This window comes from Plasmodium vinckei (genome assembly GCF_900681995.1).
Source record: "Plasmodium vinckei vinckei genome assembly, chromosome: PVVCY_11".
Lineage (NCBI taxonomy): Eukaryota > Apicomplexa > Aconoidasida > Haemosporida > Plasmodiidae > Plasmodium > Plasmodium vinckei.
The window spans coordinates 234,679-257,499 of record NC_051303.1 but is presented as its reverse complement, the minus strand read 5'-3'; the positions used below and the strand labels follow the sequence as shown (position 1 = coordinate 257,499).

General features: G+C 24.2%; 6 protein-coding genes across 6 annotated transcripts; 3 read left to right on the top strand and 3 right to left on the bottom strand.

Moving 5' to 3' along the window:
• Nucleotides 1-482: 482 nt before the first annotated feature.
• PVVCY_1100750 (conserved Plasmodium protein, unknown function) lies at nt 483-975 on the top strand (the record flags this gene model as incomplete). The annotated part of the gene is made up of 3 exons (XM_008626299.1): nt 483-586; nt 677-780; nt 869-975. 3 exons carry the CDS (start codon nt 483-485, stop codon nt 973-975), a joined length of 315 nt encoding a protein of 104 aa, XP_008624521.1.
• Nucleotides 976-2,249: 1,274 nt separating this feature from the next.
• Nucleotides 2,250-4,091, top strand: PVVCY_1100740 (rhomboid protease ROM4, putative; the record flags this gene model as incomplete). The annotated part of the gene is made up of 1 exon (XM_008626300.1): nt 2,250-4,091. One exon carries the CDS (start codon nt 2,250-2,252, stop codon nt 4,089-4,091), a length of 1,842 nt encoding a protein of 613 aa, XP_008624522.1.
• Nucleotides 4,092-4,733: 642 nt separating this feature from the next.
• PVVCY_1100730 (transcription factor 25, putative) lies at nt 4,734-7,587 on the bottom strand (the record flags this gene model as incomplete). The annotated part of the gene is made up of 3 exons (XM_008626301.2): nt 4,734-4,813; nt 5,039-5,296; nt 5,427-7,587. The coding sequence occupies 3 exons, from the start codon at nt 7,585-7,587 to the stop codon at nt 4,734-4,736; spliced, it is 2,499 nt and encodes an 832-aa protein (XP_008624523.2).
• A 1,086-nt stretch (nt 7,588-8,673) lies between these two features.
• On the bottom strand, nt 8,674-10,413 carry PVVCY_1100720 (GTPase-activating protein, putative; the record flags this gene model as incomplete). Its single annotated transcript, XM_008626302.1, has 1 exon — nt 8,674-10,413. One exon carries the CDS (start codon nt 10,411-10,413, stop codon nt 8,674-8,676), a length of 1,740 nt encoding a protein of 579 aa, XP_008624524.1.
• A 1,284-nt stretch (nt 10,414-11,697) lies between these two features.
• PVVCY_1100710 (histone deacetylase, putative) lies at nt 11,698-13,183 on the top strand (the record flags this gene model as incomplete). Its single annotated transcript, XM_008626303.1, has 2 exons — nt 11,698-13,055; nt 13,141-13,183. The coding sequence occupies 2 exons, from the start codon at nt 11,698-11,700 to the stop codon at nt 13,181-13,183; spliced, it is 1,401 nt and encodes a 466-aa protein (XP_008624525.1).
• Nucleotides 13,184-13,626: 443 nt separating this feature from the next.
• On the bottom strand, nt 13,627-21,867 carry PVVCY_1100700 (conserved Plasmodium protein, unknown function; the record flags this gene model as incomplete). The annotated part of the gene is made up of 3 exons (XM_008626305.2): nt 13,627-18,506; nt 18,656-19,087; nt 19,260-21,867. The coding sequence occupies 3 exons, from the start codon at nt 21,865-21,867 to the stop codon at nt 13,627-13,629; spliced, it is 7,920 nt and encodes a 2,639-aa protein (XP_008624527.2).
• Between the last annotated feature and the right edge of the window lie 954 nt (nt 21,868-22,821).

Genomic DNA, 22,821 nt, shown 5'->3' with positions numbered 1-22,821 from the left:
TAAGTTAAGTAGCTATTTTATGTGTTACCTTATGATGGTACGTGTTGAGGTATATAAAAAAAAGTGTAGCATGAAAATGTGAATTAATTTTTTACAAGTTTGTTCATGTGTTAGTTTCAAATGTGTACTATGTTTTTATAAGTCGGTATTTTATAAAAAGTGAAAATTTCAGATAATTGAATATGGCTAGTTTTGTTACAAAACGGAGTAAAACATATGAGCTTATGCATATTAGTTGAAAAAAAATAATAAGTAGGAATTATTATTTGTGTTATACTTTTTCGTATTTACAATTTTTGTGAATTTATTATTTGACCCTTACCATTTTAATATTTAGAAAAATTTATAAAGTATAGCACACAAATATTATGACAAAGTCAGAAAAAAAAAAAAAGAAAAATGAAATCCAAAATTAATAATGAAGATATAGTAAATGGGCATATGGATTAGTTAAAGGGGAAAATATATTTTTACATTTTAAGATGAGTATTAACAGAATAAATAAAATTATTCTATGTTCAAAAGTTGAATTAAAATCGATAGAAAAAATGGAATTTTATACTAGCACAACAAATGATGTAGTAAAGTAATATTGTCCATATATAGAAAAAAGAGAGTATATACATATGTAGATATATAAATTTATATAATATTTATTTTTATTTTTTATTTTTAGAGACTTTTGTGAATATTTTCTACCAACATTAAAATATAACAATTTCCATGTAGCCTATACTTTTAATACTGTTCAAGACCATGAAAAAATTATCCTATGGCCAAGTAAAAAAACAAATGACATTATATATAGAACATTTTTTTATAGCACCTTAAATATGTTTATTACTTTTTTAATTTTTCATATTTTTAGGGAACAAATATATGTATAGTATCAACTTGAATTTATATAAATATAGTCATCAATTGTATAACCGAATATTATTTTTGGATTCCAAATTTTCAGAATCTCAGTCTTAAAATTGTGTGTATGTGCATAGGAAGTTATACATAATGGGGGGGGAGGGTTTTTTAAAAAAATATAAGTTATATATCATTGGATTTGTTATGGACAATTTTAAGCGCCTTTAGAAATAGAACAAACAAAACAACTTGTTAAGCCCCATATTTTTGCTATAACTTTCTCTTGTAGTTAGTTTGGTAATATGCATTTCAAATTTGAATAGAAATAAAATTCAAAACAATAATTAAATTATAAGTAATATATATTTATGTGTATTAAATGGAATAAGATCAATATTTATGCCCCTTTTTTATGTTTAAGGAAACCAATAAAAATATTACAAACCAATTGATATGTGAAAATGTGCATATACACACACACACATATGTATACATATATAAGTGCTACTTAGGGAATAATTTAAAAAGTTTGTAAAAATAAAACCCTCATTATATTTTCATGCTTTATCGTACTTATATTTTTTTAAGTATATATTATATAATTAAATAATCATTGAAAAATTTTATATCCAATTTTTACATATAATAGTGTTACTTATTTTTATGTTAATTTTCAAACTTGTTAAGTAACACTTACATATATGCGTAATGTGCATATATTTTTTGTAATTATTTTTTTTTTTGAAAACCGGTCTTTAAAATTGTATAAAAACACAATAATAAAAGAAAAATAATTAAAATTAATTTTCAAAAATACATACTCTTAATTCTGTATCTTACTTATTAAAGAATAATTAATTTTTTTATGATCCATAAGAGAGTGTACATTAGTCACAATTTGTCTTTGTTTTTTTTTTGTGTGTAATATAATATATTTAATATATTGTTTTTTTCCTCATTTTCCTCATTTTCCTTAATTTCCTTAAATATATCAGATTTTGTTGGCTTATTTATGTTAATTATTTAGATCTAATATTTATACATTTTTAAATAATTTATTGTTAGCATAATTCAGAATATTATCATTGTAGTTTTACAATTTTCATTCTGAATATAGCTATTTTGGGTTGATTTTTATTTTTATTTTTTTTTTCCTGATTTATTACTATAGTGGAATGAGGAAGCAAATATACGCCCAATTTTTGTAATACAAATTTATGTTGAGTAGATAAAGCAATTACATTGATACGAAAAAAAAAAGGTGTATACATATATATGCGTGCATAACTACTTGTACATATACATACACAGAATTAAGAGTGTAGCACGTTCTTTACGTAAACATTTATTTGTCTTTATGATATAATGCTCCAATATCCTTAAAAGGTCACATGGAAACAAATAAACCGAAAAAGGCTTTAAATAATAGTAAGAAGAATGAATCTGTGCGTGAATCAACAGATGATGCAGCTAAAAGAGGTGTCAAATCACCTCCATGGATAAACAAAGCAAATCAAATAAAAAAAGTTAATCCCGTTGGGGACTCGAAAAATAATAAAGATAGTTTGAAAAAGGAAGTCCCAGAAAATGTAGCTATTCCTGAAAAAGGGGTTGCCGTGATCCCTAAAGCTGTCCCCGCCAAAAATGACATGAAAACTGATGGCAAAAGTGATATGAAAAATGATGGAAAAAATGTTGCAAAAAATGTTGCAAAAAATGACAGTGCCAAAAATGATGGAGAGGTAAAGGACCTGAAAATGGACAAAAATCAATTGGACGAAATCCGAATATTAGTTAATAATGAAAGTGAATTACATACATTACCATCTGGGGCTGTTGGGAGGAGAGCCCCGTTAAATCCATTTTCTTCACCAATGCTTGGGAAATATAGAAGAAAAAATGTTAATGCCAAAAAAAAAGTCAAAGATCCGAGATTAACTAATAATCCATTAGTTGGAAGATTAGTAGTATGCATATCAACTACAGCAATTTTATTTTGGGTGTTTTTTTCTGAATTGATATTTAATTATAACACATTTAATGGTAGATGTATATCTAAAGTTTTATATCCAATATATACAGAAAGCGTAGTGTCAAATAGAGAGCCATTTTTTGTATTTTTAGGATATGGTGCATGTGAATATAATTTAGAAGAATCAGCTTCCGATAGACATTTTATAGGAACACAAACAGCTGATAATGGATGGCCGCCAAATAAAGTAGAAGATAATCCAGATGGTCGAGGATATGCTACATGGGATTCAGTAAATAATCGAGTATATAATCAATTAGGAGGATTAAATACAAATTATATTAGAAATTATGGAGAAATATATCGTTTATTTTGGTCTATGTATTTACATGGTGGTTTAATGCATATAATATTTAATGTTATATGTCAAATTCAAATATTATGGATGATTGAACCAGATTGGGGTTTTTTAAGAACATTATTTTTATTTTTTATATCTGGTATAACAGGTAATTTATTATCAGCTGTTTGTGATCCATGTGGTGTTACAATTGGATCATCAGGTTCTTTATATGGATTAATAGGTGCACTATTTGCTTATTATGTAGAATATTGGAAGACTATACCTCGACCTTGTTGTGTTATTGTATTTATGATGTTAGTTGTTATATTTGGAATTTTTATTGGTATGTTTGGATATACAGATAATTATGCACATATTGGTGGTTGCTTAGGAGGTATTCTTTATGGGTTTGCTACAATCACTACAGTTTCATCAGCTGATAAATGTACATTAGGTGAACGTATGTTAACGTCTCCACCTTTTTCATGGTTTTTATCGAGTGAAGCAAAACGATTAATTGAAGAAAAAGCTCGAGAAAAAAAAATTAAAGGAGAAAATTATCGTAAAAAACAAATAGCTAATAAAGTTCATAAAACAGATGCATTACATACTATTATGTCTGTTATGAAAAATAGAATAAATGAGGAAGGCAGACCATCATGTAAAATGAAGCCAAGAGAATGGATTGTACGTATCACATCTGCATCTATTTTAATTATATTATGGATCGTTTTATTTATCTATTTACTAGATGAAAGTGCTTATCGATCTTATACACCAATGGGGCAAATTAAATTTAGTGGAGTTCATTCTTGTTTTTGTTGTGATGTAGTTAAGAAAATGCCTTTAACAGAAATGACCAAATTATATTGGTGTTTTAGCAGTCAGGAAGCATTTGATTATTATTGCAAGGAATGATCATAAATTTTTAGGGCATATTTATTTGTATTAGTTTTATTCATATATTTTGAATTATTTAAATAAGTGTTCCAAGTTAATAAGCAAAAGTAGAAGGGAGGTGTCACATTATAACATAAACAAGTTGGGAATATATATATATATCATGCTATATGAAATCACATAGAAGTGTATACTATGCTGACGCATTTTAAGAAGCTTAAGATAATAAAAATAAATTGATTGGAACTTTCAATCATTTATATTGAATGCATGCACCAATAAATGTGTGTGCATTTTTTATTATTTGTTTCTGTTCTATATTTTTTATTGAATTATATAATTTGTTTGTATTGTTCCAGTGTCAGTTTTTTTAGATATTTTTATAATTTTGATGTTTTCATCTTGCTTATCTTCTCTCTCTCTTCTTATATTATCCTGAATTTTCATATTGTTTAATTTTATTTTATATGAAAAACTTATTATTTTCGATTTGTGAATTATTAACAAATTCGGTTAATTATTTTTGCGCCATAATCGTGCAACCATATAAACATTTCCACATGCAAATGTCATATGGTGAATTAAAGAAAATATTGGTATGTTATATTATAGTATAATTTTCCAATTTCAGTTATGTGTATGCTAATTAAAAAAAAATTATTAAATATTTAAAAAACGCTTAGTTTCTTTTACTACTGCTTCCAATATTGTCCCCAAATACACAGGTCGTGATTGGGTCCCTGCATTAGGATAAAAGGAATAAGCAAATAAGTCAATATGTAAAAGCCAAAAAAAAATGGTTAAAATTGTTAAGAAAATATCATTGTATATTTATGAGGAATTTTGTTAATATTTTTCGTGACATGTAAGCTTATGCACTTATATTCACTTTTTTCGAATTCAATTTAAAAAAAATAAAACACAAAGTAGAAACATAAAAAATAAAATATATTTAATTATTTAACCATAATAGTCTACTTGATACCAAGGAAGCAAACATTGAAAAAAAGCTACGAGTACGTTGCTATCTAATGAGACATAATATTGTGATGTTGTGCTTGGGACAGGAGGTGGACGTGATTCAGTTTTTTCCATCATGAAATTGGGTAATAAATAATTTCTGGATTTAAATTCACTCACTCGTACTCCTTTATATTTATTTATATCTAAAAGTGGAATTCTTCTGTGCCATTGTTTTCGTACTTCATCGATTTCCTTGGCCACTGTGTTATAAAAAAAGCAAAAAAAAGGATATAAAAAGGGAAATAAGATAGATAGCTTGACATGAAATAATAATAAATGTACAATTTTGTAAAATTATGAATGTTCATAAAAAATAGAATGACGAATTACCTAATTCATCCTTATACATTTCGTGTATAAATGCACTGCACACATGTATCCAGGTAATCATTTTCTCAGATTTATAATATATATTATTTTTTTCCAAATAAGCTAATATGAGTTTTTGGACAATTTCATATTCTTCTTTATTACTAAATAATGTATTGTCTGAAAATGGGGGATGTGATAATATATGCTTAAAGGTTATATCATATATAGTATTTTTAACAATTTTTGTTGTATTAAAATTATTATATTTTACAAATATTTGAACAAAATCGGGGTAAAATAATAATGCCCTAGTTAAGAATAAATGAGCAGAATATGATAAAGAATACAACATATTTTTTTTTTCACATATGTTGTTAACATTATTATTACCCCAATAACAATTAAAATTTATATTAAAATGTGGAATTAAAAATTTACATTCTTCATAAGAAAAAGAAGATAATATATCACTTTTTTTAATTTTATGAATTTCATCATAATTTACATAAGTATTATTTTTTAGATATAAACATAATGGTATAGAAAAGGCAAAATTTGGTAAAATAAAATGAAGTCTAATTTCATAATTTTGAAAATCATATTTTTTTTTTGTGTGTGTATTTTGTAAATAATCCAATTTGCCATTATTTCTATCTTGTTCAGGTAATTTTTTAGTAAAATCATTATTTTGACTGAACTGTTCATAAACTTTTTTGTCATCAGTGAAAATGTTTTCATCCTGTCGTTTTAATGAAGACATATTTTCTCCCATTTTTGATATATCATTAGTATTTTGATGGTTAGTAGAAATATTATGAGATATTTCCTCATTTGAATTTAATTTTGTCGTAGTACTATTTTCATCATTTTTAACATTATTTTTGTTAAAAAAAAAATCTGATATAATTTCGCTAGTTCTAGATAGTGGCATAACATAATGAGCATTTTGAAGGATAAAATTGAATGAGAAAAAAATCAAAAATTCTAAAACATTTCCTTTTAACATAAGCCCATCAATTCTTAAAAGTATACCACATAAGTCATTGCATAAATCAATTTTACACAAAAGTTTTGCAATTTCTAATGATGTTATAGTGCACCCTTCATATTCAAGAGATTGCATATGCATATATAAAGTTTTAAATAAAACTTTATTATCATATAATTGTGGATTAACATATATTTTATTATTATTATTTATATAATCTATATTAAAATTCATATGAAAAATACTTTGTAATAATAATAAAGACATTTTAATATACTGATTAGCTACCTCATAATTATTTGTTTCATTATAATATTCAGCTAATATTAATAGTGTATCTATATGAAATGGAAATCTTTTTACTAGATCATTCATTGATTGTATATCATGTGTATCTAATAATAAATAGAATAAATTTTCTGCTTCTAAATATAGTTTTTCTTTTTCGATTTTAAATTCATTGTCAATATATTTCATGGTTAATGGTGTTTGTATTGTTTTTGTACTATAATCTTGAACTAGCCAATTTTTCAAATATTTGATTTTACTTTTTTTAACAAATTTGTTTTCTTTAACAAAATCTTTACCAAATATTCTTTTCAATTCTACATTTACATCAAAATTACTTTTTTCTAATTTCAAGCAATATTTATATTTTTCATGTGTACATGCCCAAAGCTGGACTTCTTCCTTTAATTCATGATCTTCCTTCAGTAATTCATTACTATTGGTAATGCTATTATTGTTGCTTGGGGTTTTGGGTGTTTTAATATTTAGTTCTTGTTCTTGTTTCTCACCTTGCTCTTCACCAATTTGATTTAATAATTCTTCGAATTCGTCATCTTTATTTTTTTTCTTTTTTTTTTTCTTCTTCTTTTTCTTTTTATTTTCTTCTGTTTCTTGTTTTGTATGTTGTTCGGTCTCTTTTTTACTTACACCCCCTTTTTTTTGTTTATTTTGACTTTGTGCATTTTTGCTAGAAATGGTTGATTTCCCATCTTCCTCCATCTGACTCGTACTTTCACTTGTATCTTCATCATTTTGTGATTCTTCTAAATATTTGAAAATTTGTTTTTTTTTTTTAGGAGAAGGATTTAGGGGTAACGATTCTGCATCCACAGATTGGGTTATTTTATTTATCTCATCTCTATTTTGTTCCTTTAAGAACTTTTTTAATAATCGGCTAGACATTTTGAACTGCCTTATATTATTAACATACGTAAAAACATAAAAAAATAAAAAAGGTTGAGTAGTTTGGTATATGCTACATATATATATATATATGTACCTATATGGAACTCACACCATGGTAAATCACAATATACATAAAAATTGGCAATATACTACTAACTAATATAATTATTTTTCTTTTTCTACGAATAAATTTTACATACAAAAAATTTATTCATTTACTGTTTTTTAATATTTTTTATTTTTAAGAGGTTGAAACATTTTTCCTTCCCTCTATATTTATATATTTCCCTTATTATTTACAATCTCTTTTTTTTCTTATTTATATGATCAAATGGATATATAATTTTTTCTTTAAAAGAATGTTTGCTTATTCATTCACTAATATATAAAGCGCAAAATTAAATGAAATATACAAACAAAAGAAAACGGCACCAATTAATTATAGGCGGCATATATAGAAAAAAAAATAAATAAACAATAATTATATTTTTAAATAAAAAAATTAACGAAAAAAAGGAAGGAATAGATATATATATTTTTAAATATTGGCAAGCATATATAGTATGTGCACAAAATCTACAAATGATGTAATTCTGAATTTGTAAACATAAAAATGTAAAAATAAAAAACTATGCATTTATATAAGAGCAAAAAATGTCGTAAAACTATAAAAGAAGGAAATTAAATGTGAAATAAAATATGTTAAAGTAAATGAAAATGAAAAAGTGTGTTATGCTACTCTATAAATGGAAATGATATGACCGTGTTTATGTGTTCTTATTTGCTTATGCATTTGCACAATGAATTCCTACATTAATAAGAACATTATCTTGATTATACATATGCAAATATAATATATATTTTTCATGATCAATTGAAATATTATTTGTTGGTCCCTAGTCATTAAAATTTTTGCATTACACTTATTTGAGATATTGTGATTGGGAATATTAGTAGCATAATTAGCCAAAGACGATTGAATAAATTTTGGGTGTATTTAAAAAAAAAAAAATTTTTTTTTTAGTATGCATATATATAACTTTTTTTTTATTACTAGCTATAGTTGTGCATATGTCAAACAATTTATTTTGTCAAATTAAAGTCAAAATACATATTTGATTCCATTAAAGGGAGTTGGTCAGGTACAATATATTCTCTTTTATCGTCTTGGTAATCTTGTTCGATTTCCGTTTTTTGGGTAATGCCACATAATAAATTAGTATTAAAATTAATTCCAAGGCAACTATTATTATTAGCTAGTATTTCATTTGAATATGAATGGTCAGGTGATTTATTTTCATAATCTAGTGTGGGTAATTGAAAATTAGGAGTATAAAGGTTTGCACCTACGCTGTTATATTTATATTGTCTATTTTGCTGATCATTATAAGTTAGGGTAGGATTATCTCTTGGTATCATTATAGAGGAAGCTTTATAAGCTATAATATCGATCAACTTATCAAAAAATGATATTTTATTTATGTGTGTGGTATTATTAAAATTTTTATTTTTGAATTTTTTTGAATTTTGCTTTAACAAAAAAGACCACTTAACCTTGCCAATATTTTTTTTTTCAACATGGATTTCTACCTTTTCATTATTTTTTTTGAATAATATAATATGTCTTAACATGCGATTAGTTACTTTAAATTTATTTAAATATTTAAAAAAGTTTTGTTCTTCAAAAAGGTAATTAGTAAATGGTAATTTAGTAATGGACTTGAGAAAAATTAAAGCTTGATCGTATGACATGGTCAGAATTTTTTGTTGATGATGATATAAAATAGCTAGACTAAATTTAATTAAAATTTTAATACCAAATAAAAAAAACATATCCCATAATTTTAATGTATTTTCAAAACTTAAATCTTGAGAAAATAATGTCATAAACCAATTTATACAAAAGAAATCGATTTTTATTTTTTTTCTTTTAAAATAATAAAACAATTTAGGCATATAAGTTTTTATTAATATATTTAATTGATATATAATTTTTTTTAATTGTGGAAATTTATATATAAACATGCCTTTTAAATTAAACCCTTTTAATAATGCAATAAAACAACGTATTGCGTCTAAATTGTTTTGAAAAACTAATAACAATATTCCAGCAACATAATTCATACCTTGACAATAACCTATGTCTTTAAAATATAATGAGCATATTTTTAATATACTTGATAATTTATTTTGTATATCTTCTTTTCGATTTAAAAAATATGGATTATTTGGAAAAGTTCTATCAATGTCTTTTTCAATTATATTATCATAAGAACTATTTTTTTTTTGAAGTTCACTATATTGTTCTTCATTTATATAAATATTTTCGGCTAATAATATAGCTTTCCAAATAAATTTTCTTTGGCTATTTTTTATGAATTTATTTTTATATAATTGCTTTAGATTATTTATTGAATGAACTTCAACAAATAAAAGTTTACATGTCATTGAAACTCTGTTTCTTTCCTTTTCATTTAAAAAAGAAATTACTTTAGTCCCTAAAAGAGCATTCAAACATGGGCTAACAACTGTAGTTTTAAGAAAACTTCTTAAATACCCATCATTATAGTGAGTTAAATATTGGTTATCGTCATTACTTTCTTCATTTTCTACATTACAAGCTTTATTTTCTTTATCATTTTCACTTTTTTGATCTTCATTACTACTATGACTTTCTCGAAGATCAACAAAGGATCCCCCACTTATGTCATGCATACTATTACTAGTTTCATGTGTGTCTGTATTTTCATCTTTCTTTCCTTTTGTAATTTTCTTGTGTATGTTATGTATTATACGATTTTTTATTGATTCATGTTTATTCATTTCTTTGCAAAAAACAAATAATATATCAACATAACTTTGTGCAATACAAATATAGGTTTTTAATTCTTTTTTTTTTGGTGAAATATGTTATATAATGAGTTTTGGTTGTCTCATTTTAAGGATGTTGAAATGTGTGTATGTGGGCATGTACATACTCATGTATATACATATACACACTTTTAATTCGAATTTTTTTTGATAGTTTTTATATTAGACGATTTTTTTAAGTTCTTGATTGTCAATGATCAGGCAAAACGCGCATTCATTTAAGTTTAATTTAAAAAGTTAAAAAAAAAAAATTATTTTTATAAATAGGTATATTATACCTAAACCAATAAAATGGACAAATTGAAGGAGAGAAATGGAAAATAATTTATTTGTAATAAATTTTATTTCCCTTCTTAGCATATATACTTAAAAGATTATGATATTTTCCAAAAATATTGCCTTCTTTTCATTTTTATTTATATATTATTTTAGAATTATAATTTTTTATACAACAAATTATTTAGTATTGTATTAAAAAAGAGAAAATATATATAATAACGGTGATGAAATAATTATGTGTTGATAAATTATTTTACAATTTTAAAAAAAAATGTGCATGATATCCATATTTGGCTTATTTTTTACGTGAAAATAAATTTATAAAAAAAAAATGAATATGGAAAAAAATAGAAAAAAACAATATAATCCTTATATCAAATTTAAAGAGAAATATACTCATTAAAAAAATCTGAAAAAATGGACGTAAACAATAATTTAGTTAAATAATATGCATATAAATTAGGAATGCCTAAAATAAAATGTATACCCTCTCATCCATTTTTAAGAAAATATTTTTTTGCTTTGATAAATTACGAGATCATGGTTGTTATTACATTTTAATTATTTTTTTTTAATAATGAGGTTTACTTGTTAAAATTGAGAGAGTCACAACAAAATATGTTTAAGACATTCCGTAATATAAACATATATTACAACATATTTGTAGTTATGCTAAAACTTGTTGTTGTGTGTGTGTGTTCCAATTAAATTGCACACAATATATATGTCTCTACAGTTATGGTATTTTAAAAAGGTGAAAATATAAATTGTCATGAAAATTGTTGTTAAATATTTGTTTGTGGTACCATTGATTTTGAAATAAATATCGGGACATATACGTGGATATATATATGCTACGATATTTATTTATTATTTTTCTATATGGTGATAGGAACTATTTAAAATTCATTGATAGTTTTTTTTTTCAATGCTGTTATATAAGGTTGGTATGTCAAAATGTATTGGGCTTATTTTATCATGACATTTATATTGTTCGAATTTGTTTGGATAACTTTAGAATTAAATCAAAAACATTCAAACAAAAGAATAATAAAATTGCATACCTTCACTAATGTTATTGTGGCTAAGCAAACAAAAAAACATTATAATAGTAGAATATGGCAAAATGTAGAAAAAAATAAAATTGAAAATTTAATCGATTTACACACGGAACAACTTGTACATAAATCTGTGAAAAATGGTATGTTTTCTTCTTACCACTCTCTATGCAATAAGAGGAACGACCAAATGGGGGATCCACCCCACAAGGTTAATACTGACAACAAAATTTTATTCTTGAATATACAAAAGGAGATATTTAAAAGCTGTGAAAATAGTTTTAGTGAAAAAATATATGAAAATATTTTTAAAAATCAAAAAAAATATTGTAATAATTCAAAAAATCCACCTTATGTTTTTCATCCAATATACTCAAGTGTTGAGAGAAAAGTAAACAACTCAAACAGACATACATATACAAACCGATTTAAGCTTAATAAATATAAAAATATATTTAATTATTTAAATAAAAAAGAAGAATGTATATATGAAAATAATTATATTATTCCATCATGTGATATTACTAAAATAAAAAAGTCTATATTTACTATTCATAATACAAATTTTATAAATAAAATGTTTAACATAATAAAACATAATGAAGAAATAAAATTATATGAATTAGATTTATTCTCAGATTTAATAGTTAGATATTTAATTGAAATAAATGGAACAGTATTAAGTTCGTTGTTGGCTTTAAAACATTCTATGTGTATGCATATAGGTGGGGGTAACCATCATTCAAAAAGAGATAAAGGGGATGGCTTCTGTATATTTAATGATATAGCTATAGCTATTGATTTTTTATTACTTTACAAAATTATTAAAAATGTTATCATATTAGATGTTGATGTACATCAAGGTGATGGTACAGCAGAAATATTTCAAAATCATAAACATGTCAAAACAATAAGTTTACATTGTAAAGATAATTATCCATTTATAAAAAAAAAATCAACTATTGATATAGAATTAAATTCATATATAGAAGATGATGAATATTTAAAAATATATCAAAATATTTTAAATAATATTAAACCTCAAAAAGAGTCTATAATTTTTTATTTAGCTGGTGTAGATATAAGCAAAGATGATGATTTAGGTTTACTTTTAATCTCAGACCATGGAATATATACTAGAGATTATATAACTTATCAAATGGCTTTTAAAAATAAAATTCCTATTGTTACTTTACTTTCTGGGGGATACAATGAATGTGATCAGACATTATCTGAAAAACATGCTCTCACTTTTCGGTTAGTAATATTAAACAATAATTGTTTTACACAATGTGTTGTAAAATGTGATTATTTGTCTATATATTGTATTATTTTTTTATAGGGCTGCTAAAGCGGCATGGGCCACAAGGAGGGAACATGGATAAGGCCATTTAATGAACCAACCTAATCAGCTAACTAAATTTATAATAAACTGTTAAAATTGTTAAGAGAAATAAAATATATTTTTTTATTTTTTATATATTTCATGTTATTTTTACTAAATTAAAAACATAAAACAAAAATGTGTGACAAAAAAAATATATATGGCTACGCCAAATTTAAAAAGTGAAGAATATCCATTTTGAATAATTCTTCAAATCTAATTAAAAAAGTGAGTAAAAATATGGCATAGTGATCATGAAAATGATAATATAAGAACATGATTGGAAGTAAAATAAAAATGGCATGCATTCATAACAGGCAAAATGAGCATTGTGTGATAAAACTACACTACACAAGTAAGCGAATAAGAGCTTTTGTAGGCCTTTTATTTTTGAAAACAAATCAGGCACATATTCTATATTTGAAGTGTAAATATATGACCACATCATTGTGTGACTTTATTTTTATTTCTGGAACTTTTTCTACAATTATTTCGTTGTGTTGGTATTTTTTCTTTTTTTTTAGTACGTATAACCTTTTTTAGTGGTACATTTTCTACTTCATTATTCAGAGTTAAGTTGACATTATTTGGAGGGATATAAACATGTTCATACTGTTTATTTTCTAAACAAGATTTTGGTTCTTGTGTTTCATTTTGTTTTTGATTTTGTATAGTAGACATTTTAATCTTTCGTTTATATTTTGATATAACATTTTTATGTATATGAATAATACGTTTTTTTATAAATTGCCCAACTTTTTTTTCATCATTTTGATTAAATATATTTTCTTTTCGATTTTCTTTTATATTCTCTAACAAAATTTCACTTAGATGTTGTTCTTTGACTTGCAACATTTTTTCAAATTCATCTTTTGAAGCTGGAATAATGTCACTGACATTTGAACTAGATATTGAATCTAAGGAGAATAAATTAGAGAAGGAACTGTTTGTTGAATTTTGTTTATTTTTATTTCTTTGTTTAGTAAAACCTTCTTTGCCATCGTTTTGATTCAAATTTTCCTGATCATCTGTTTCATTTGTTGATTCATCTGTTGTTGAGTTTAAAACATAATCATTGTCATAATTATTGGATTCATTTTTATCTAAAAAATTAGTTTTAGAATTGTCCTGAAATAAACAATTATTTTGATCAGGGTTTAGTATACAATTTTTTTTATTAAACAGGTTAGTATAATTATCATTTTGTGCTTCTTCATCTTTGGATATTTCACTATTATCATTTTTCAAATGCCCAGATTTAGATTCCATATTATTTGCATATCCAGTATGTTCACCATTTTTAGAAATTTCTTTGTTTTTTTTACAAGTACTTGGCTCAGTATTATTATTTAGTATAGTAGATGTGGAGCAATTGTCACATACATTATTTGGGTTCATTTTATCATTACTTTTTGTTTTCGTACCAAAACTTGTAGAATCACTTTGATTGTTATTTTGAGGGATTGAACATTCTTTAATTTTATTCTCATTTAGTTTTTTACAACATACCGAGTTATCTACAGGCTTATTACTATGAGATTCGGGAAGTGGCTCTTCTGAAATTGGAAGATGATCTAATGGCTTAGAAGCTACATCTGTTTGTTCAGGTAATTCATTTGGTAATTGTGAGGGGTTCAGTGAATCTTCAGATCCAAGAACTTTTTCTGGTTCCTCTTTATCATCAGTAAAAACCGGACCAATACTGGCCCCAAATTTTTCGATTTTAGATAATTCAATATCATATTCTCGTACTTTAATTTCTTCACAAAAAGCAACTTTACTAATTCTTCCATTTTTTATTTTATTTTTTTTAAAATTATTAAGTTCAAGTAATGGATCTGATTGAGATGGTGGATCATGAAATAAGGGATCACCCTTTTTTTTGGATTCTAAAATTATTTTATTATCTGATTGATCAGAATCTAATATATCACTACTACTTATGTCTGTTTCATTTTTTTTTATAGAACAATAATAATCATTGTTATTAATAAATGGTGTGTGCATAAAAGATGGTGGTAGAGTTCTTGTAGGATCTGCTCCTGTAGATTTATGTAATTTTGTACAATGATCAACTAAAAGTTCATAATCATCAAATTGTAAATGTAAACATAATGGGCAATGATAATGTGGATCAATAAATAATCTTGTATTTCTTTTCATTTTTTTTTTTTTTTTTTTCCATTTTTTAGGAGGATTATAAGATGTAACTGCTACATCTACTTTTTTTTCTGATGGGTTCATTTCATTATTATCATGCTCTAATTTACAAGGAAATATTATATAACCACCTAAATTTTTTCGATTTTTCCAATGTTCATTTAAATAATGTATATAATTTTTTACATAAACATTAGGAGGATAATATTTCTGATCACACAATGGACAAAAATATTTTTGCCAATCTGGATTTCCATATATTAATCTTTGATCCTCTAACGAATGAAAAGCTTCAATTCTTAATGGCATAACAGAGGATCTATGCATTTCTTCATATATGTTAGTTATATATGGAATTTCATTATTTAATTTTTCTGCTTCTATACGATTTTTTATAAGACTATCTGTTAGTTTCTTATCTTCTATTTTGTCTAAAAATAAATTTATTTTCGTATCTATTCCATTTATATCTGTTTCATTAATAATTTGCTTTTCAGATTCATCATTGATATTGTTATCTTTTAATATTGCATCTGCTGAATCTGTTTTTATAATATTATTATTTGGGTTCAATTTATTAGATTCTAAATTTGTGTCATTGCTTATGTTTACTACTTCATCAGTGTTACTACCATTTTTATAATTACTTATTTCTATTGTTCCCATTTTGGGGTCTACTATTTTTTCATTTATATTATTTTCTTGACATATATTGTTACTGCTACATCTGGTTTCGTACTTTGAATTTTTATCATAATGTGCATCTATATTTGTGAAAGATGTGGGATCAAAAATGTTTTTACTATAATTTGGATATTCTTCTATTTCCAAATATTTTGTATGTACTTCCTTTTTTTCGATAATTAATTCGTTTGCGATTTTGTCTTTTAAAAGTTTTTCATTCGTATTTTCCTTCCTAATATTAGTAGCATAATTTTCTGATACATCATGTGCATCTACTTGGTCATATAATGATATCATCTTTGAATTTTTTAATGAAAAATTATTACTATTTTGATTATTAGAAATAATTGAAATATGATCTGAATAGTTCAATTGGTTTACTATTTCTGTGTCTGTTTTAGTTGTTTCATTATTTTCGAGAACATCATTTTTTTTATTTTTTATATTCTTAATGACATTTGTATAGGTATCGGAAATTTCTTTTGATCCATTTCCATCATTTTCAGATTCATTTTTTTTTCTTCGTCTGGTTATGTAATGTTTTTCATATATGTTAACATTTGGATCATCTTGAGAATTTGCTCGAACTTTTTTCCTTGTCATTGGTGGTTTTGATTTTTTATTTGATGTACTGTCTTGATTTGTTTTTTTTCGTTTACCTTCTTCAATAGTATGCTCAAACCCACTATTATCAGATGCAGTACAAAGAGATGTATCTTTAGGAGAATCATTTTTTACATACTTATTTATTTTGCTAAAAAAAGCATTTTTTAATTTTCTATAAATCGAATTAGTACTACCACTGTCTGGGTCTTCAGATTGCTCATGACTAATGTTATGATCAATTTTGTTTGTATCGCTTAAATGGGGTTGTGAAATATTTTCTTTTGTTTCTTTTTGATTCTGTACTGAATCTGGTTGAATAGTTGAAGTAACTAACTGGGGTAGATCCTTTTCTCTATCACACAAAGTATCTTCATCATAAATAAATGAGTTAAATATAAAATCGTTATTGTCATTATTATTGTAAATATGTCCCCCTTCGATATTATCATTTTTTTCGTTTTCTTCATAGTCATTATTGTTTAGAGAAATATCAAGATCGTCATTTGAACTCATAATATACTTTCCCCATTTTTTTTTTTTATTTTTTAAAGTATCATAATTTATTTCGTCTTCACATTGAGATGGTATTACTTCTGTATGGTCATTGGCTGAAAAAGAATTCCCATTTTTATTATCCTCTTTGTTTTCACATGCTTCTTCACTAGTCCAAACAGAATTTAACTCGGTTTCATTTAAAAGTGGTTCTGGGTGACTATTATTGGGAATGCATTTTTTGTCATGTTCTGCCATTTTTGTTTTACTATCATAATTATCTAAGTAAGTATCTTTGAAAAGATTATTTTGTGATTCAGATTGTACAGGTATAGCTACATACTTTTGATCACCATTGTTGTTAGTGTTTTGGTTGTATGCATTTTTTTTTAAATCGAGATTATCTAAGTTAGATAAATGATGAATATCATTTTGTGTTGTGTTCCATTTATTAGTGTTATTATCAAAATTTTTAAAATTTGAATTTTGGTTTTTATCTGGTTTATTACTAATTAAGGGGGTATGTATATTTTTGTTTTTTTTTACAATCTTAATTTTTTCATCAGTATTATTTGTACAATCCATTTTATTTTTTTTGATTATTTTATTGTTAACTAATTGAAATGAATTAGGGTCCGAATTTTTACTTTGTTTATCTTCTCTTTGTATATCAACATTTTTTTCGTTTTTACTTTGTGTTTTTTCATTAATTTTTATTTCTTCTTTTTTTTGTTCAAATATTTTATCTTCGTTGTGACTTAAATCGGCACAATCTGTTTTATTCTTGATATATTTTTTAGAATGTTTATCGTTTCTATTTGTTTGGCATTCACTTATTTGCCACTTATCATCATGCGTGGTATGTTCATTATTTTTCTTTTCCTCATATTTTGATTCGACATTCTCTTTTTTATGAGGAATATTTTTTTTTTTTTTTTTCGATGTTTCAAAATTTGGATTATTCTGAAGTTGCATTATTTCATCGATTTTATTATCATTATCTATTTTTGTATTTTCGAATTTTTTGTCTTTGCACTCTTTTTCGATTAGCATACCAAATAAATTCAAATCCTTATCTTCAATCTTTTCACCACAATTTTTATTATAATTTATTTCGCCGTTTTTATTATAAAGTAAAGAATATTTTGTACATCCCATAGTATGCTGACTTGGTTTATCTTCTTTATTGTCAGATAAAAGAAAACCTTTTTTATTTATTTCGGAATACTTTGAAAAGTTTAAAATACTATCAATGTCCCCAAAACTATTGTTAAGTGTATTATCATATTTTGAGTTACCATTATTTATAAATCGATTAATTATGTGATTATATTTATCAGTTGTGGCCATTGAATTTGCTTTTGTTTTGTCCTTATTATTTTCTGTGTATTAAGTTGGGAAGGGATAAAATAAAACCGATTTATGAGAATGTAAATGTATACACAAAACGAACTTATATATAGATAGAATATGTTTACTACTTATTTAAGAAAATAATGTTAATTTAATGAAGTGAAAATGAATTGATTACCTAATAGAATGGAAGAGTCTCCTTCCAATTTTTTATTCTCATAATTTTGTTGTGAATAATTTATTTCTTTTTTATTTTGGTATGGTCCTTCTTTTGTTGAAACACAATTATCCAGATTATTTCCATCATTTTCATAGTTGATAGTTTGTGGTTGTCTATTTTTTGAAATATTATTAATCTGGTTTAAATCTTTTTTACAATATGATTTTATTTGAGAATTCAATATTATATTATTTGTTTTTTTTAAATCTGTTGATATGGTACTATTATTTATATGACTATTTTTTGTTTCATTTTTATCACTATCATTTTCGACATTTAAAATGGTGGGTATATTTATGGACGTTTCAGTTTTTGGGGTTGGGACTTTTTTTAATAAAATATTCACAGCGGTATTGGCTTTACTTTTTACATTTTTTGATACTTCATTTCCTGCACAAAAAAAATGAATATTATCATTTTTAGCATTATATTGTTTATATTATCTTTGCTAAGTTTTTAAATAGTGAGACATGTACAATGATAATCAGATTAAAAAAAATCCAATTTGTTAGTTAAAAAATGTTGATATAGTTGTAATATATATCATGTGCATAATTATTACCTGTATTTATTTTGCTGGAAATGTGATTGTATTGTGTTTGGGTAAGAGATGATTTAGATAAACTGATGGGATTTACTGAACTGAATTTATCTCCTTGTTTTAGTCTATTACTTACATTTTTCATATTAGAAGTTTTATTATTATTTAATTCGTGGTTATCTAACTTGGCTGTATTTTTATCACTTAGCATATTACTTCTTAATATCAAATGCTTGCCAACAACTTTTTCTATAATATTTCGAATAGATGGATTGAATGAAATTGCGGGTTTAGTATTTGCTGACTTTTTTTCTTCATCACTTTTATTTATGCCTACAGTATAGCCTAATTTCCTTTTTTTTAATAATTCCATCTTATCGTCACTTTGCTCCGATTGAATAATGTCATTTCTGGATTTTTGCTTTTTTGTGTTATCATTTTTTACTATGATATTGGTTAATATGTCTTTGTTATGTTTTAATATACCATTTTCAACTTGTGTATTATTATTAAAATTTTCGAAACTTTTTCTTTTCATTTCATCGAATTTTAATCCTATTTGTACTGATTCACGTCTTGTGTTTAACATAGTTTTATTCATTTTATTTGTTTGAAATAAATTAGATATTTTTGAATTAGGATCAAAACTTTTTCTTAATATATAATTTTGGCGATTCACTCCATGAAGGCCGCTTTCTATATTAGATGGAATAACAGAATCTATGGAATCCATTGGTTTAGTAGTGACATTTATTTTATCACTACTCTCAACAATGGTATCATTGTTATAATTACTACTTATGATATTATTAAAATTTTCATTTTTTCTACTGTTATTTGAATAAAAGCCTTGGTTTGGCAGATAATCCAATTCATTAGTTCCTTCGATTATATTTTTATTTTTATAAGATAAGGAAAAGAATTTATTATCTTTGGAATTGTTTAACTTTGTTGTATGACGTATGTGAATATCTTTGTGTGCCGACGAAAAAAAACTCATTTTTTTATTTGCAAGTTCACTATTGTCCGTTTTTAAAATGTTTTCCTTATCAGTAGAATTATTAATTGTAGGATTTGCATTATCTTTCATTTTTACTGAAATATAACTTTTTGTGTTGGTAATTTTATGAATAAATTTTTTATTTAAACTATCATTTTCATTATTTTTAAAACTCTTATTGTTATAAGTTTCTATTTTGTTTGTAATTTCTTCTCTTTTTTCTGTTTTATCAGCATGTTTGCTACTTTCATTTTTTATATTTTTATTTTTAAATAAGAAGGGCTTTATTTCATTTTCAGAACAGTAAGCCATTGATTTTGTTTGGCTTTTTTCACTATTGCTTATACTTCTTATATTTGATTTATTCAAAATTTTTTGTCCATTTTTTATATTCATGGTAGACAATGCCTTGGGGTGCATTAGTTTTTTTTGTACATAACTTAAATTGTTATAATTAAATAAAACAGGCTTTGAATCTACATTAGTAGAAATCATATCATTACAAATAGATGAATCCTCTATAAGTTTAGAATTTATGGGATTTGCCAATAAATCAATTTTTGAATTTGTGTCATTTACCTTTTTTACATTATCCTTATTGTTATATATATTATTAGATGATATAGAACATGTCACATTTTTAGATGTTTGTATATTTTCATTTTTATTTTTTTTTGTAGGAGGAAGATTATATGAAATAATTCTCTTAAACTTTTTTAAATTTTGATTATTTTCTGAATCATTACTTTTTTTATCAGTAATTAAACTATTGTTTTCAAATTTATTTTTCAATATGCTATTATTTATTACAAATTTTTTGTTTATAGATGTTTTTATTTCATCTGTCTCATGTTCTGGACTACTAATTGTACTGGCTTTTACCTTAGTTGCCTTTTCTTTTAATAAATTTTTTTCGGTTTTAGAATTTACAGCTGAATGGGTAGAGCATTCTTCATCATATTTTTTTTGTCTTAGTGACTCGAAATTGTTTTTATTATTATTTTTGTTTAGTCTTTCTATAGGATGGTTGATAATTTGTTGTTTTTTTTTTTCTAAATTTGGTTGATCTATTTCATTTCCATGAGTAAGTGTTATATTCTTTTGATGTAATAAATTTTTGTCTTGAATATTTTTATTTACATTATTTGAATGTTGGATAGTAGATTTTATATTTATAATGGATGAACTTTTTTTTTTTAATTGATTTTTCTCTGTCTGATTATATTTATTTTTTATATTTATCGAGGAAATATATGAATCGCCAGTTGTTTCACTTAGCACATTTTTTTCTTTTAGTGTATATTTATTATAAACAGTAATTGGTTTAGCATTGGATTTGGTTTTATCTTTCCATGTGTCAGTGGAAATTGTATTTTTATTAGAGGGCTTTATGCCTTTGTCTTTAGCATAAGCATTACAAGTATATATGTTATTACTAATAGTTGAAGTTTTATCATTTTCATTAAGGGGATTAGACAAAGGATTTTTATTTTTTTCTAATTTGTGTACTATAGAACTAGCTGTTTTGTTCGAGCTTTTTGAAATATCTGTCTTTTCTTTTATATCGAAATTTTTAAATATATGTGCCCCTTTTTTTTGGTCAATTGTTTTATTATTTCTTCTATTCATGTTATATTTATTTAAAAAAACAAAACAAAACAAATTTTTTCCATTGGTAGTTCATTATTTTAATGAGCGTCTTTGAAAAAGGATTGACAATTTTGTACAAATGCCACTGTATATGTCTACATGGATTTGTAGTAATGCCAACATGTATTCCCTAACGTATTTTTATGCGTTCTATATATATTTATACGAATATAAAATAAGGTTTTTTTTTTTTTTAAAATACTTAGCTATATATTAATTAAATTAACAATATTTAGAGAAATATTTTAAAAAGGGTATAGACATATATACATTCTATTATTTATAATTCAATCCTTTAAAATGTGGAATTACATTTACATGTGTATATTTATAATCTAGCTTATTTTGTAGAAGAATTTTATTTATTCTAATATGGATATTCCAAAGAATAAATTAAATTTTATTAATTTTTTTTTAAAAATTCTTTGCATATTATACAGCTTTAATAGTTAAGCCGTATATTTGATTTAAAAATATATAAATCTTTTTACATATTTTGGTGTTTTCTTTTTCTCTTTTTTTTTTTTATAATGTATGTCATTTCTTTATAATCAATTCATTTTAAAAATAAAGAATATTATATCTTATTTGTATGGTTTTATTTAAAAATTGTAAAAAAAAAAAAATAATAAAATAAAATACATGTAGACAGGGGGTATTATCGAATAGTATAGAGAAAAGGGGGGTATTTCATAATATACTAAAAAGAGACTATTTAAAATTGTCGCGTTTTATTTCTTTTTATTTTTAATACAAATAAAATTTAATAAATAATTGTATTTAATTAAATTTTTAAAACGAATATAAACATGTATACAGACATTTAAAAATGTTAATAAAATGTTATTATATATATGTACTAATTTATATTGAGTTTGTAGTATCCCATTTTATATTTTTTGAACGTGTGTGCATATTTTATTTTACTTTATT